Genomic DNA, 18,510 nt, shown 5'->3' on the forward strand with positions numbered 1-18,510 from the left:
TGATATCCAAGTAGCCTCTGTTGTCAAAGTGGCAAAATGAAATGAATGTAGCTATTACCCTGGAATAAAATCATTTTCAATCTCTGGCAAATTGTTTGCTGGATTGGTACTTGAGGCTACCAATTTCTTCAAGCTATTTTTCTTCATTATTTTTCCCCAATTCAAATATTTCTGTTTTTTCCCCTCTTTGGCCAGTTTCCTTTTTTTTCAAAAGACATTTGAGTAGAATGGCCAGGTAATTGTATGATAAACATCAGTACTATATTAAATGTAGTTAAACTGACACTAGGAGTTTTTTTTGGGGGGGGGGCTTTTTCCTCTTTTTCATGGAAAATGATTTGAATGTTTTTCAGCATTTTTTTAAATAACTTTTTGAGTTGTATTCCACGAAATCTCCAATCCCTCACTCTCATTGACGAATAAGTATTGTAAACAGGTTAAGTTTACAATTTAAAAAAATTGCTTTTCTAACATTATGAATGTATGTTGACGCAGAAATATAATTTTGCACCTGAAGTGTGATGTTAAGTTTTTTTTTTTTTTTGTTAATCCATTTGCTCTGCAATGTCATGTGGTGCGACTGTGGTTTACCTTAAAATTAATTTCCTTAATGTATTTACCTTGTATTTTACATATTTTCTGTAATTTGAAGTGTCAGGAAACAAATCATTTATATTTCTTTTAGTTTTTGTAAGAAATGAAACTTACACTTTGCTCTACAATATTGCAATTCCCCTCTTGTATGTATTTCACATGCTTATTTTTTCTTTAAATTAGATTATAAAAAGATAAAAAGCTTTTAAGAAAACCATTCACCTTAGCAAAGTACACCAGAGATTAATGTTTCACCAAAACAAGGGATATATTATTCTGAATTGAATATAGCTATTGCTATTATTGGTCGGACCATATGATGAGTGGTCCCCCCAAATGACAAAGATATCCTTACTAGCCCACTGAAAAAGATCATCATAATAAATTCTGAGCAAAAATAGTTCACAAGTTAATTGAATGTTCACTGGTCTAGAAACATTTCATTAATTTTAAATGAAACAATATTTTTTTAATGTACACTTACTGAAACAGGAAAAATCAATGTTGATTGAAGTTTAAAATGTAACACTTTTTCAATAAAACAATAAAGGCTTAAAAAACATGAACATTTTTAAATTAACCAAATATACATACAAAGATGTAATTAATCTTTAGAACCATTTAAAAAAACAGTGTAAAGCTGATGTTTTCTGTTTTTGATGATGATGTCTTAGTGTGTCGCTGGTACGTGAAAAAGTAACACGATGGCATCATTTCATTTTGTGCTGGAGATTAATGATAACAGATAAAGATTTTGAAGAAAAAAAATATTTCTCAAGAATTTAGAACATCCATCCATCCATCCATCCATTATCTGTACGCGGAGCGTGCTGGAGCCTATCCCATTTGTCTTTGGGCAATTTAGAACATTGTTTTTTGTATTTGTTTGATACCTTTCTATCCTCCTTGAATGTCCTCTGCTCTTGCTCCAGGATCTAGATTAACACGCTGCCTGTGGCAAGCGTTTTTCTCTTTGCTTGACAGTGGCATCTGTTAGAATAGATCATAAATTATAATTGTGTAATAAATGCATAATGTAAATTTACCACCATTAGATTATATGCTGTAAAAAAAAGAATTCAGACATTCATTTTCAATCTTTTTTTCCCCCCCATCTTTTTTATGTTTATTTTGAAACACTACCTTCTGGTGCACCATCAAGTGCTGTCCATTCATCTGTGTGCTGTAAAGGGTTACTTTAATGAGATAATCCCCAAACAGTCAGTTTTATGCGTAAAAAAAAAAAAAGCGTAATTGTAGATTTTGTCTAATGCAGCGTTTGCGAAAGAGCTATTTTTGCAAATTTGGACAACTTTTTAACCCAACTTTACACCACTTCCTGGAGACGGAGAAGGGCACATGGGGGTTCGTTTTAAAGCACTGAGTCCCCTCTTTCAGACAGAAAAAAAGTGTAAGTCTCAATTCATTCTCAACTTCATGGACCCAGCAGAGTTCATTTATCATAAAAACACATATAATAGCCAATTAAGGACATACATTTATCAAGGAAAGTTTTCTGCAATGGTCACACCAGATGATGGTTGGTGGCAGCACATATTTTCAACTTAAATCGAAGGGGCTAACAATTAGCCATCTGAACAAAACAACTTAACTAGCCACACAAGTTAACAATTACATTTATAATAAAAATTAGTGCTGTCAAGCGATTAAAATATTTAGTTGTAGTTAATCGCATTTTTCATAGTTACCTCGTAGTTAATCGCATATTTTATTTATTGGAAAAAAAAATCCCTTGATTTTTCTGTGACATTATTTTCTTGAGTTTTAATACCCTTAACACGAATAAGAGGATTGATTTTCTTATGCAAATACTTTATTAACGAAAAGTCAACCCAAACAAATTATTTTTTAAGAATATGCTCCATCTGTGATGTCATTTTCAGTCGACAGAAGTGATAAAATGGCCGACCCTGAGATGGTGAAAAATTTATGGATTTTACAATTTTACTCATATTCCACAATCTAAATATTAACCAAAATGCCTTGTTTTAACTAGGGGGCCTGCATAGAACATCTTCTGGAAAAAAATATGTTTGGGTTGACTTCCTCTTCAATTGAAAAAACAAGCATTGGATTCAACTCACGCAAACAACCACCTAGCCCTTTCAAACACACACACATACACGCCCACACATGCACGCGCACATTCACAATCGGGCGATTTGTTGTTCAAGCTCCGCTTGGTTTTAGAACGACTAAAAAGATTGTTACTCGCTGCTCGAGTGTCTAATAAATGTATTCTGTTGTGGGTATATCCATCCATTATCGATACCGCTTATCCTCACAAGGGTCGCGGGGCGTTCTGGACCCTATCCCAGCTGTCTTTGGGCAGTAGGCGGGGGACACCCTGAATTGGTTGCCAGCCAATCGCAGGGCACACAGAGACGAACATCCGCACTCACAATCACACCTAGGGGCAATTTAGAGTGTCCAATCAACTTACCATGCATGTTTTTGGTATGTGGGAGGAAACCGGAGAAAACCCACGCAGGCACGGGGAGAACATGCAAAGTCCACAAAGGGAGGCCGGAGCCGGGATCGAACCCACGACCTCTGAACTGTGAGGCGAACGTGCTAAGCAGTTGACCACCGTGCCGCGTTATCGGTATATTTTAATGTAAATTGTGTCAGATAAATGAATGACAAACAGTTGGTGTACTGCTGAGATTGTCCCATGCGGCTATCGCGCTGCGTGTGTGTGTCGTGCTGTTATAAAAATACATATTATTTTGTATTTATTATTTTTCAAAAATTCTGCAATATTATTTTGTGAGTATATATTTATTTACGTATATTGTGCTTAAGTATTTATTCCTTTTTGATTTGGTTTGGAACGGCGCATTTCCTGAGAGAGAGAGTGAGAGAGAGGGAGAGGGAGAGAGAGAGAGAGGTAAATTGGGGAGCGCTGCTGTTCGCAACAAAACACTGTCCTGCCGTGTCGATTCTCTTTAGCAAGGAAGACGCCAGAGGAAATAAATAAAGTCATACCTATATTGTAAGCCGCCATACCACGGCCTCCGAAGATAAGGAAGAACAACTTTTGAGCGTTACACTTTCAACAACGTACGTCACGACTATCACCGCGGGGCAGGCGGACTCAGCCGCGCATGTGTCAGCCGAGCAATTCATCCTCATCGTCAATATTTTGAAGCAGATGTAATGCCTCTTCTACTCTAAACCTTTTTTTTTTCTTTCAAATATACATGTATAGATCGTGGTGACTAGCAGCCTTGATCAATGAAGCTGCTGGTTGCTATGGAAGCCTTAATCACGCGATAAAAAAATTGACGCCATCACAAGGGGGTTGGATTAACGCAGAGAATAGCACGCTAAACTGACAGCCCTAATAAAAATATATATTTTGGGTAAAAAATGTATGTAAACTACATACAATACCCTAAACGGGTAACTGTTTTACATAGTTATGAGAGAGTACAAACCTGATAGCTGATCCCATGTGACACAGATGTTCAGATACACTATTCCTGCTACCTGGTTATGCCATTCCATGTATGGCTTACCTGCCTACATCTTAGACTCTGCGGTGATATGCTGCACTGTCGCTGCCGCTTCTTTGCACAGCCTGCACCTGGGGTCCTGTCTGATGTGGTAGACCCCGGCCGGACTCTGTTGATCTTGTGTTTAGGACCTGTTCTTGTGATGCCATGATTAATGTCTCCGTGCTGTCTTTCAGTCGAGCCTTTCCCAGCCACTGGGAAAGTTTTCTCGATGACAGCCACTTCTTCCATTTGTCCGGGGTACATCCCATGCAAGGGCTTGTCTTTCCATGAGAGTCCAGCTGGCTCCTTCTCCTTACTGGGCTTCTGTTGCCTGAGGCATTCACTAAACAGGTCGTCCCTACAGGGCCATCAACTTGATGCATTTTTGGAGGCCTGTTGATTCCTCTTGGATAGTGTTTGGGATTCCTACTAGCTCACGCCCCCCTCTTCCTGCTTTGTGTACAGGATGCTGGACTTGGGGTGGAACCTTTTTCGTCTTATCAGTGGCTTGCAACTCTTCCAAAGGCCAGGGTATTATGCCGGCAGGGTATAGGTGATAATGGCCTGGCTTTTATTCTTGCTGTTCAGCTGACTAGTTAGGACCTGCCACACAGTCATTAGGCATTTGACTGTGGCTGCCCCATCCTCTTCATGGATGCTATTTGCCTGTGGAATTCCAAGGTTTTTTAACTGTCCTGCAGCTGTTATTCTGCCTTCAGGTAGTGCAGTTCCTTCGGTTGTGATCATTTTTCCTCGCCAATATATCATTCAACCACAATGACATAGTCTGAATGACATTCCAATGTCACTGATGTATATCCTTGTGAGGTGAACCAGGGATTCAATGTCACGCTCATTCTTGTCACACAGCTTGATGTCATCCATGTAGAGGTGGTGGCTGATTGTTGTCGGACTTCTTACCTGCTACCTAAAGCCCTCTTGGTTATGATCTGACTGAGTTGAACCCTTGCCCCCTGTGTCGAAGTCAATGGTCTTACTCACTGAGCCATTCAGCTGCTACCCAGAAGTCCTTCTTTTAACAGCAGGTTCAAGGCAAAGCAAGGTCGGGAAATATAAATTTCAGTTGTATTTTCTTTCCCTACTTATGTTAAATAAACACACAATAGAAGATCACACAAAGGCTTGTTTTCCTTTTATAAATTTCCAATTTTAAATGAAAAACAGGAGATGACTTATTTCCCGTTCACCAAAGCCAGCAACACTGCCTCCTAGCAGATGTAAGAGAGACAGCCTTTCCACATGTGAATTTCCTGAACTTATGTGCGTGAATATCTTGAAAACTGCCCGACGTTTGTCTCAAATATAAATGTGCATGCCCACTGATTCACAAACGCACCTTCAACAATTCACAAGCGGAATTGAATTTTGACAAATGGGTAAGTCAAGATAAATGCACATGCAACATTAAAAAAAAGTGTAATCGTGGATGTACAGTATTGAGTGATTCACTCAAACATAAGGCAGATGTCTTGTATGAGGGACGTGCACATTACGCATATGCGTTACTGTATGTAGCTTGTTTGTAGAGCCTGCCTGATATGAAATTTTGATTTTGCAAACTCTGTACTCTGCCCTCGAACTATTAACTTTTAAATATGTCCAAATTTCACTTCATTTTTTGACAATCATTGTGTCACCTTAGCTGTGTGTAGTCTTTCACTATAGAGCAATACACTCTTGCTCTCTTGTCGATCGCTCATTCCAAACTCTGTGCTCATTATGCTGTGTCTGTAACCTCCCTCTTCTGTGAAGTGTGGACACGCGGATGCTGCCATACCTCTTCAGTAGTCACATACAGCTTTAGTAGTAGCAGATAAAAAAAAAAAAAAAGGCTCCCAATCAGGACCTGGCTATCATCGTTCACTTCAAAGATTGGCTCCAAGAACAGAATAAATAATGGTTTATCCTCCTTTACCAGCAATAACCTCAACCAAATGTTCCCTGTAGTTGCATATCAGACCTGCCCAATGGCCAGGAGGAAAATTGGATCATTCCTCTTTACAAAACAGTTTCAGTTCAGCAATATTCTTGGGATGGCTGATGTGAATCGCTCTTGAGGTCTTGCCACAGCCAGAGATGCCAAGTGTTCCCATTCGACCACATTTTGTTACGGGCAATTCCCATCTGTTCCGCAGTTACGGGGAGTTTGAAAATGGTCCACGGATGATGAGACGCCATGCGTGGTAGATTAACTTGGGAGTTTGCAAGTGAGTCTGTAAGTACCGTGTGTGAGTTGGTGACATAAGACTTGGACTCGACCAGTGAACTGATCGTGCACATATTTGTTGGCCTCATCACATCTTCCCCTGGTACAAAATTATCTTCGTAGAGCCGCAGCTGGAGTTGGCTGGCGAGCGTGGTGGCTGAACAGCAACCGCTCCTCTAACAGTCATTAATCATCAGCTCCAGTGTTAGAGTAACATTCAAAGCGGAAGTCAACCCAAACATATTTTTTTCAAGAATAGGTTCCCAGCAGGCCCACTAGTTGAAACATGGGATTCTGATTAATTTGGCTTTTGTGGAATATAAATTAAGCAGCAAAATGCACTAGTTTTTAGCCATCTCCGGGGGCGGCCATTTTGTCTTCTGTCGACTGAAAATGACATCACAACTGTTCAGAACGACCAATCACGGCTGACTTGTTTTCTGAATCTGAGCCGTGATTCAACTAGTGGGCCTGCTGGGAACATACTTGAAAAAAATATGTTTGGGTTGACTTCCGCTTTAACATGAATTAATACGTTATCCATCGCATAGCCAAGCAGAGGGTCCGTTAAGATGAAAAGTATATTAATGCAATATATAGAAAATATTTATGATATCATCATTATTTGTTTGTTTGCACATAGGAATGGTAAGTTTCGACTTCTGAGATCTGCATAGTAGATGTTCTCAGAATTACATAATAGCTTATTTAACTTTTATTTATTTTTTTAAAATCAAGTCAGCTTCGTCAAATGACCGTACAACCTAACATTTCTTGTGTCGTTCTGTAAACTACCACTTTGGAGTGTGCATCTCTCCAATATGCATCCATTCTTGGACTCTTGGTTGGCTGACTTAGGGCAGGGTTACTCAAATACAAATATTTTTAGTCATAGGTCCATTTCTTTACCTTGGTCAGGCACATGGGATAAAACTGTAATATCCAAAACAAAATCTCCACAAAAATGTAAACTAAAATGAAATGTAATTTCCATTTTGACATGAATTAGACTAAATAGTTTAATAAAACCAAACATGACCCCTGTCATGATTTCAAAACAAATATGTCAACACTTTTTTAATATAAACACAAAGAACCACAAGAGAAAGGTAAAGTGTGTATATATATATATATATATATATATATATATATATACACATATAAAACCATAAGAAAATCTTATTTTTACATGAATCATGTTTAAGCGTTACAGACATCGCATTAAAGTGAAAATTTCAAAAGTTTCCAAAATTGGAGATAAGTGTTTTTCACAGGACTGCGACGATATATGAATTTGTGTATGTTTGTACAGTGCGTGTATGTGTGGCTGCGGTTGTCTTTATATGGAGTAGAAGGGATGGGTCTCTTTCACATCTGTCCTATTGCTGTTTTGTTTTGTTGTTTGGTTGTTTGTGAAGCACTCTGTTTCATTTTTACGTATGAAAGGTGTTTTACAAATAATGTTTGATTTTGAAAAAAAAAAAAAACGGAGTAAATTTCAAGATCTCCCAAATTTTGGGGGTGCTCTAATTTACTTCAGCATTCCCAAAAATGGGCTAGACGCATGTATGCTTGCAATGATAAGACTGAATATCAATTATAGGCTTGTGGGGGAAGGAAACGATTGCATGAGCTCCCTCATGCATGAGGAAAAGTAGTGTCTTCCTTATTATGGAAAAAGGCAATTAATGATGAATAATGAACTGCTGTGTAATATTATGTGTTTGGTAGAGGCAGTTCAGAAGGATCAAAGCTAAGAATAGCGATAGATGAACAGCAAAATTGCCTATTTATAGACCATTCTTGCGCTTGTTAAAATGTAATTTTTAACAAGTATATTGATAGATTAAACATTTTACTGTGACAGTTTTAATATAAATTAGGTTCAGAAAATATCCCATCAGAGTGTAAACCAAAATCTGATGTCAAAATCACTGCTTGGAGAGCTAAAACACAAGATTTCAGCAAAACACAGATCTGAGCAAATTACGATACAATTTTCAACAGCAGTCTGTATAATTTAAACATGGCAACGGTTTAAGACAAAACTGTTTCTTGAGCGGGGTAGTAATTACTTGCCAAATACTGTTTCTTTGTCAGCTCTCTCAACAGTCACTCTGTTTGAGCTGCAGAGATCCTTGGGGAAGACGGGAGAAAGTTCTAGATAACATTTAATTGCAACCCTCAACTGATCTGGGCTTTATGGCCCAGTGGCTCGAAGGGAACCTCATGAAAGCCCCAAAGCAGTTTGTAAAAATACCTCAGGGACTTTCAGAATGTGAAAAACATGGAACTAAGATTAAACTCTTCGGCCTGCTGTACACCGAGCGACACAACTGAATGCTGCTGAACTGGACAATCACAGACAAATTACAGTCGGCCACTCACACACGCACACCTGAAAATTGACTGTTGCACTTATGCCAACTTACTGCAGCAAAAGAACTGTGACCCCTGGTATTATTCTCGGGAAACAACATTTTGAGGCTTCACATATACTGTTCTGTATTATTTTTTTATTGAGCCAAACGTAATTGTCACAGAGGAAGCAGATTGCCATGGCCACTACAGCAGGGGAAACATGCAAGAAGCGAAGATCAGAGTGTGAATATTTAAAGGGGAAGCTAAGTCAAAACTTTTCTTTTTAATATGTTCTATGTGACCCCACTAGTCTAATCACAAAATTCTAATTAATATTGCTTTTGTGGAATATGAATTAGGCAGAAAAATACACCCCTTTTTAAAATATCACAGTTGCTCAGGGCTCAGGTAACGACCAATCACAGCTCACCTATTTTCTGAAGCTGAGCCGTGATTGGTTATTACCTGAGCTCTGAGCAACTGTGATGTCATTTTCAGTCGACAGCGAGTGACAAAATGGATGGATAAAAACAGGTGGATTTTGCTGCTTAATTCATATTCCACAAACGCAGTATTAATCAGACTACTATGTTTAAACTAGTGGGGCCACATACAACATATGATTGTAAAGAAGATTCTTGACTTCCACTTTAAGAGGCAATGGCCTGATTATTAACTGCACTTGAGCATTTTGGTGAAAGAGGCTTTCCACACATGAAAACTAGTTGCAGAGCCTTGCACACTGCGCAACAATTCAGTCACGTTTGGCTGTGTTTCTCAGTGTGCGGCGGGCCTTTGGCCTCAATTCTAAGCAATGTGTTTGGAGGAAATTAGGCACTGCTCATTACCTGGACGGTTGCCGCTCTGGGAAATTCTCCCGTCTCCACGATTGACTGAAATGGGTCTTAGTACTTTGAGAATGCAGACCATGACATGAAAAATGTTTAATTTGTAAAAGCACACCACTTGGGGAAAAGGTCCTTTCAACTTAATTATTTGGAATATGTACATCAGTTGCACATGATTCAAACGAATATATATATATATGTATATATATATATATATATATGTATATATATATATATATATATATATATATATATATATATGTATACATATATATATATATATATATATATGTATATATGTATACATATATATATATGTATACATATATATATATATATATATATATATATATATATATATATATATATATATATATGTATATATGTATATATATATGTATATATGTATACATATATATATATATATATATATATATGTATATATGTATACATATATATATATATATATATATATATGTATATATGTATATATATATATATATATATATATGTATATATGTATACATATATATATATATATATATATATATATATATATATATATATATGTATACATATATATATAAATTGATTCGTTTTGAGAAGAAGAGGGGGAAATATTTACCACATTTTATTCAATCAAACTAAGTACTTAAGATGTTTTTGGAGAAACTGACAGTTCATATAATTTTGAACAACCGTAAACCTTTCTATGATGTTTAACATCCAACAACTGCGTAGTCCATAAAACTCACAACAATGGGAAACGTACAGCATTGTAGCTCACTGTTTTGAAAGCTACACGCAACCTCAAAAGGTTGCTTTTGCCACATATAAATAGAGCGGAGGTTTCCTTTTTCACACTGAGCGCTACATTGACACCATTTTTTGTAATTGTTGAATATTTTTTACTATTTAAATGTATCAAAAAATCAACTGTCTTAATCTTGGTAGTGTAGGCAATAAATGTTTCTCCATATCCGCCAAGGTCAAATCCTTTAATTAAGTTCAAGTTCACCAACTCAGTGGCTGTGACAGCCTTGACAGAATTTACCATGTGTTTTTTATCTTCATATTATAACTGCAGTTTCACTAACCTAATTTTCTCAAAAACATCTTTCAATAGAAGGTCCAGTCAGCATTCAAAAACAGGGTGCCATCCTTTGTTGACATTGGTGAGCGTATTAACCTGCAATTTATCACTGCTGTACCCAATGGTCATCAGTCAAACTTGTCTTATTGACTATAGATGGTCACATTGTCTCATCTGATGGTAATACAAAGTCATAGGATGGCTGTGAACTGAAAAATACCAAGTCACTTTGTGTTCACATTATTTGACCCTTTGAACTACTCAGAAAGAGTGACCTGTTGGACCCCCATCATGATTTCGCATCATGTCAACGTGTAACAAAGCCCATGCATACTTCAATTTACATCCTGGACTGATATTGAATTGATTAATAAATCTGAAAAATTCCAACAGCATTTCTGCCAGTCACATTGCATCATGAAGAATTACTATTCTATTTTAATAGCACAAAAGCCTATTTATTCGCTTATATTTAAACGTTTTAGTGGGTGTGCATTTATTGCCCATTAAATTGAATGTATGCAAATCCTGCCAAACACAGTATCCAACCAAGATTCTTGTGTAAGGCATTCTACAATTAAACAATTAGACTCATCGGTTACGACAGTATTTACATTGTGCACCGTTTAACAATGTCTTTTTTTCTTATCTGTGTGTTTATAGGATGATTCCCATGACTAACAGAGCCTTCGTAGTCACCAATCTTGTCCCAGGGATGCAGTACGATCTGTGTGTGTTGGCCATCTGGGATGACAGTGCCACCACGCTCACAGCCACCAACATTGTAGGTTGTGTCCAATTCATGACCACTGACGACTATCCCCAATGCCAGTCTCTTCACAGTGGTTTCTTGGGTGGCACCATGATCTTAGTCATTGGCGGTATCATTGTGGCCACGCTACTGGTGTTCATCATCATCCTCATGGTGCGCTATAAGGTGACCAGTAGTATCCAGACTATAAAGTTACCCAGTGTAAGCAATACTTACTCACAAACCAATGGAGGCATGAACAGGTTCAACGGCGCACCGCCGCAAGTCAAATCGGCCGTGGTGGTCATGCGCGAGGAAATGGTCGAGTTTAAATGCGGATCCCTTCAGAGCAGTATCTCCTCATCATCATCCTCCTCCAACTCACTGGATAGTCAAACGGGAAGAAGGGTTGGTGACTGCTACAGTATGCAGGGAGCTGAATGCAGCACCCTGCCCAGCAGCAAGTATCGCAGGCACAGGCACAGTCATAAACCACAACCAAACTTGGACCACCTTTTGGGAGCCTTCACGACAATGGAGCTGCGAGGGATATCAAGGGAGCGTCAAGGTGTCGCTGGCCCCTCCACCGCTTCCAATAGCATGACTACAGGAGCTGTCGCGCCCCTATCCGACAAAGAACCTCTCCTTGGAAGAGCAGAGTCCACCACCATGCTGGGCCGTCTTCTAGGGCTGCCCCAGGAAGGTAAACCCAAAAGGAGCCATTCGTTTGACATGGGTCACGTGGGGTCGACGCAGTGCCGTGGCAGCTATCCTCGCAGGATCAGTAACATTTGGACTAAACGCAGTTTGTCAGTCAATGGCATGCTACTACAGTTTGATGACAATGAGGATGATAAGCCTAGTTTGGAGAGCTCAGAATGGGTGATGGAGAGCACAGTTTGAGTACTATTGGGCGAATTGCACTGGGCCAAAATATACTATCTACTTTATCTAAATCATAGACTAAAGAAATTCATGATCAAAAGGGAGAGGTGTTCCACATAGGACCAGGTTTGGTTATTACAAGTTCAACCATGTCATTTTTCAAGAAAGCACTGAACTCAGACAGTCTGACTGTACATATAAAATATTTCACCTTTCTTGAGTCTTGGATTGCACAGCAATGGCCTGGAATACGTTCCCTCAACTTGGCACATGAGAGTATCACAAGCAAAGAGGGAAAAGAGGAGAAATTCTGAGTGGATTTACTGGGTCTTTATCAAATGAATTGACTGCCAAGTGGATTTGCCGCAGCTATGGTGAATGGAATGTACTTTTGTGTGACCCACTGCGTGAAATAAGTCTACTGCCACAGTTGATCGGAGGACCACAGCATCACAATTGAGGAGGGAGAGTGATTTAAATGTTACTTTTATCAAGGTTTTCTATCATTTATACTATTTATTATTTTGAGTGGTACATCGAGTGACAGATGTGAATCTCGGTTATCCAGCAGAATCAAAGCGTCACAAAAGGTAGCCTTCATAGAGCCATTTCATATCATATGTTCACCCGTTGCTCATTACAGTCACATAATAGACCAAGCACAATATTAACCATGTGGCCCTATTTTCAAGATCAAGAGAAGGATTGAAACGGATCAAATTTGCCTTGCTTTCTACTTTGCGTAAATGTATGCTTTGTGGTTAGTTACAGAAAAGCAATCAAACTGAAACTGCACTCAAATAGAGAAGGCCATAAATGGGTCAAAGTAGGACAGATATTAACTTGTTTGTGAAGAAATGTAGCACAAAGCAGATCAAATCATTTTTATCCAAACTATGTTCACTCTCATTTGCTTTTCGTTCCACAGTTAAAGGTGGTGACAAAGGTCAGATGAATCTAAGCAACATCATTTTTCATGGTTTATTTTTTATAATGCCTCAAATGAGGATATTGCAGTCTGGCTACATTAAAAATTAGCCCTGTATAACAATACTTGGAGCAAAAGGAGAAGCATTGAATATTATGGGCAAAGCTTCTCAAAACTATTAAACCAGATGGCATGGAACAGAAAGGCCAAGAAACGGTTGTTGCGTTTTGCATTGCTTGATTCGAGTCATCCAATGAGCTGTTCATCATTCACCCTCTTTCATTGAGAGCTGTAAATTACACTTATTTTTCATTTGTGGTTATTCAAAATTACAGCCTAACTGAGATATACCCACTCCCAATTTTGATGCCTTTCTTAATATTCTGTCAGTTTTTGCTGCATCTGATTCTGTTTATAAATTTGTTTTATTGTTTTGATCCCTAGGTGTAGCATTCTGTATATTGGCATATTTTGTACAAATAACTGGATGGAATGTAAACGTGGGGACATCATTTGGTGGTGTTTTTATTTTCATTGCAAGCAAACAGTGAAGGTGCTTTACTGTGGTGTACTAACTTGGTCGTTTCTAGCTGGCTCGGTGAAATGTGATTTTCCACAACTGCAAAACAAGTTGGAAACTACTTGTTCTTAAAATATCAGTTTTAAAAAAAATCACCTAAATGATAGAGACAAATAAATACAAATCCTTACTGACAGACACTGTCTTCTGTTCCCCCAGGCCAATATTATCAAATTGGTCACCTTATGTTGCCCTGTTACAGTACCTCTTGCCTCCACTGAGTTGGGGTAACCAAAAAGACAAATACGACTACAGTATCCCAAGAAGTAACACCATTGTTGATAAAAGATGCATTTGTATTTTGTGAATGGACAATTTAACTTACTAGTTGTATTTGTGTCAACTTGTAACATCCCTTTTCACGCTGCTAAGAATAAAATTGTGTGCGTGACTTGGCTTAGTCATGATTCTGCGACTCAAGAAAACAACAAGAAAAAACATGTGTGAAAACATTTTTGCTAAAAAGAAAAAAATATATATAAAATGTTCTTAAATTCCCATGGCTATTGTGTTTTTACTTCAACATCATATACCGGTATTCTATGTGCCTTGCATTACTCGTTGCATGTATGGTTCATATCCCAAGTGTTGCCTTTGTGTCCATCCCCTCTAATTTTTATTATGGGTGGGCCAAGGCCTTTCTCCAGCTGCTGTAATCAGGCCAGTTGCTGCTGACTCACCTCGGCACTGCCCTTATTACACATCACTAGCACATGCAGCTCCTTGCCAGCGCCCATTATAAATCCCTAATTCATAATCTGCCACAGAAGGTGCTTACACCAGCACACAATAGATGTAATCTCATCGTAAGTATAATCTTATAAGAGCTAAATTTTGACTAAGGCTTGTGTACCTGATGAAGGCCGGAAAAAAAACACGGCCATTTGAAGTTTGACTTTAAGGTTATGGCTAGTCTTAGCACTTTCAGGATGGAAAATATAATAACACCTAGGCTGTTTTAAGAGATCAGACCAGAATTAGTGTTCTGTACTGTGCAGACCACTACCAAGGCTAAAAAGCCTAATCATGTAACTCTGTCTGTCGGTTAAAATAAATAAATAAAAAAGCATAAGATTCCAGATTATGCTCTTCAACTCCAGTCCTGTAAAGGGCATTAATAAAAATTACAAAATGAGTGTCTACTGCAAAAAAACAGCAATCTTTTTTCCCTCCATTGCTCCATCTATTGGATCTGCGAGGTCATTGTTCCACTTAGTTACAATACAGTGGACTATTTAGATAGGAGTGGACTATTTAGATATGAAAATAAAGAGAAATGACTACTTCTGTGCTTTTATCCAGATATTCACCAAAAGTAAAACTGAATTATTACCTAATCAAACACATAACAATTGAAAAAAAGTATGCCTTATGATGCCATATCACAGCTCAAGTGATAAAAGCTTACATTTAAATTGTTTTTTTTTTAAATGCTTACCTAAAATATGGAAATAGAAAGAATTGGGCGGTCTGGCTATATAGCAAATCCCCATAGACTTGAATTATCCTTGACTAATGTCCTAAGCCACAGTTGCTCCTGAAGCTTTTGTCATCATTGTGATTTTCTCATCTTTCTTTTGTCATCATTCTTATAATCGGTGTCCTAAATATGGCTCAAAATTGCCTGAATGGAGAAATGTTCATTGAAATGTAATGTAAAACCAAATTACAAAAACACAAGACTAGTTTTTTTTTTTCTCTTTTGAGAATCGCCCTAGGGGTCATTCAAAAGGTGAAATTGGAACCTGTCAGATCTTGTTACGTACTATTTTAGATCTGATATCCTCATCTCAATTTTAATAAATATCTCATTCACTGTTTTTCTAGCTGCCTGCAACAAGCAATAGACTGACATCTCTAGGGTGGTTTAATAAAATCCCCAAACGCAACAATTGTGGGGATGTGATTATGTTTTCTGCCGGATGGCAAAAAAACACAATTATATCATTGGCGTCTGATCGATAGAGGGTGCCAGGGCGCTGACCCAGCACACATGGTGACCACATTACCTTTCCTTTAGTCAAAAGGTTTTTAAAACATATATCGATGATAAAATGAACATATTTCACAGTATATGTACATCTGTTTTAGATTAGCAGGTACAGTATATAGTCAATGAAGAATAAAGTTATTTCAAAGGGATTGACTCTTTGACATGGGCGGGAGCTCCTCTTCAATGTAATAGGTAGGACCAAGGTGGGGCGCTACTTTCCAGTGCCCCAAACTGGCCAACATCACATCTGACGGTTGCAGTTCGATCTCAACATGCAGCACTTCGGCGTTGCGTGTTGGCATGTCAACAGAGATTGGCATTCCGTTCCAGGGACAGAACGGTCCATCCATCCATCGCTCGAACAAGCAATACAGAATTTTGATGCTGATTTGGATTTTCAAATCAGCGTGCATAGACGGACGGCAAAGGAAGAGGAAGTGATGTCTTCATTCTGCAAATCAGCTAGCAGGATGCAGTCATCTGAGGCAGCAGTCAAGGTAACACAATTTTTGTGTACATCCCGAGTCAGGATATTATTCGGGGTTTAACAAGACTGACGTCAGTCAAAAAACATTATACATGTAAGATGTGCCGAAAAATGGTCGCCGTGAAGAGCAATTTGCCGAAAATTGTTTTCCACCACAAACCATATGAAGGATTATGTGACTTTGCGACTCCACAAGAACGACTACTGCTAAAGGAAAGTCAAACTCAGCAACCCACTCATGAAACCTTCAAGTTGGGCAAAAACACACTGTGTGTAATCGTTCCTGTTGTGTGTTTAGTTTTGCTGGAACAGTACTATATAAAGTACAAGTACAGTAACAGCATTGCAGTGTGTGCCTAACTTCTTTGTTGTTTTACTTGAATTTTAAATAATGTGATAAAAAAATATGCAGTATTTACTTAAAGGATGCACACTGGTCCACTCATGTTAAGAGTATTAAAAACTTGAAAATGATCCAACTTGTTACTTTATATAAAGTATCAGGAAGACAGTTTCCTGCTAGTAACTGTTTGAGGTTCCTTCTTGCGCTTCATTAGAGCTTAAATGTTCCCAGCACAGAGGAACATTTTCCAATCGGTGTACTTTGAGTTGCATCAATAACTCTACAACTCCATGCGGTTATCTTTCAGCCTCTCATCTCTTCTCCTAATACTATATCTGAGCTCAAGAGCTCCTGTTGTATTTTTCGTTTGTGTTTACCCCACCTTTAATGAAACATTTAGCACTGGAACCACTTCTGCTGACCATTGACTGCTCGCTCTTTTGAGGAAGTCGATATTTAGGACCACTCACAGTATACTACGCTAGGTAGCAGGTGTGTTCTAACAAAGATAAGGAAAGTACATTTGACATATTGCTAACCGTAACAGGTCAATCAGACGGAGACCTAAAATAGTCATAGAAGATGAAATGTAGATTTAAATAATCCATTTTCATGCTGTTTATCCTTCTTAGAACTTTATCCCATTTTAATATGCCTCAATGAAATTTAACTATATTTGGAAGCTGTTAAACTTAGGAAGAACATTTTAAGTCACACATGAATCTTGATCACTAAATTAAATGAAATCAAAGTTTTGTAGGGTTAATTTCTTACTTCAGGACCGGTGCTCAATCATATGTTTAAGACATTTCTTTATACTAGTTACGGAAAGCTCATTGGTGACATGCCGCGATCTTTAACCTCTACTCAACAGATGCCTCTGACTGAGCACATGCTGAAAGACGCCATTGATCCTCTATCCTGTCCCCTCTGATGTGAATCAAGCAATGTACCACAGAAAATCTAATGTCGTTTTCTGTAGTCATGTCATGTCATCTTCCAAACCGCTTATCCTATATAGGGTCGCGGGGAGTTGCTGGAGCCTATCCCAGCCGTCAATGGGCGAAGGCAGACTACACCCCGAACTGGTCGCCAGCCAGTCGCAGAGCACACATAGACACTGTCACTGACCGGGAATCGATCCCACGCTGCCCGCACACAACTCAGGCGTGTGTACCACTACACTATCAGGGACCCCGTTTTCTGTAGTCATTTTGTATATTCCTCTGTAGTACTAATCTTAATTGTACTGCTAACTAGGGGTAGGCGATACTGGGAATTTTGGTATCGATCCGATACCAAGTAAATACAGGGTAGTATCGGCCGATACGATACCGATACGTTTTGCTTGGAATTTTTTGATCCCCTTGAGTTTGTATATTATGCTTTTTTTAATATATATATATATATATATATATATATATATATATATATATATATATATGTATATTTTTTATTAAAATAGCTACAATGCAAACTTTAACAGTATAAAAAAATAAAATACTTCTACTACAACTGTTTCAGAACAAAAGTCAAGAGAGTCACACCAAATAAAGCAGCAATGTAACGAAATACAAATATAACAATGTCAACTTGACAACTATAATACTTCTACTACAACAACTATTATTGATTTTTTTTGGGCTGAAAAGCCTCTGCCAGAGTATGTGTCTCTGTGCCCGCGGGGGTTGCGTTATTGCATTATTTCACGCATCCCACAATTCACTGTGCCAAATGTAAAGATGCCCTTTTGGCAAGATAGGAAACATTGCAAACAAACAGCGAATCAGAATTTTCCCATTTGAGTCTGAACCGTCAGAGTAAATTGTCATCAGAAAGGAATGTTTGGATAGCACGTCCCCTCTCCCTATGCCTGACTTATCTAAGTGGGGAGTGTAC

At 38.2% G+C, this 18,510-nt stretch overlaps 1 protein-coding gene across 2 annotated transcripts in view; it reads left to right on the forward strand.

Annotated features, from left to right (window-relative positions):
• The window catches only part of LOC147137802 (leucine-rich repeat and fibronectin type-III domain-containing protein 2), a 162,202-nt gene extending 147,912 nt beyond the window's left edge, over nt 1-14,290 (forward strand). For both annotated transcript variants that reach the window (XM_086050252.1, XM_086050253.1), the window contains one exon: nt 11,308-14,290. In XM_086050252.1, the coding sequence (XP_085906378.1) occupies nt 11,308-12,298 (991 nt within the window). In that variant the 3' untranslated portion in view covers nt 12,299-14,290. The remainder of the gene's footprint in view (nt 1-11,307) is intronic.
• The last annotated feature ends 4,220 nt before the right edge of the window (nt 14,291-18,510 follow it).

The sequence above is a fragment of the Filicampus tigris genome, chromosome 13 (assembly GCF_054856515.1).
Source record: "Filicampus tigris isolate MCC_2025a chromosome 13, RoL_Ftig_1.0, whole genome shotgun sequence".
In the NCBI taxonomy this organism is placed as follows: Eukaryota; Metazoa; Chordata; class Actinopteri; order Syngnathiformes; family Syngnathidae; genus Filicampus; species Filicampus tigris.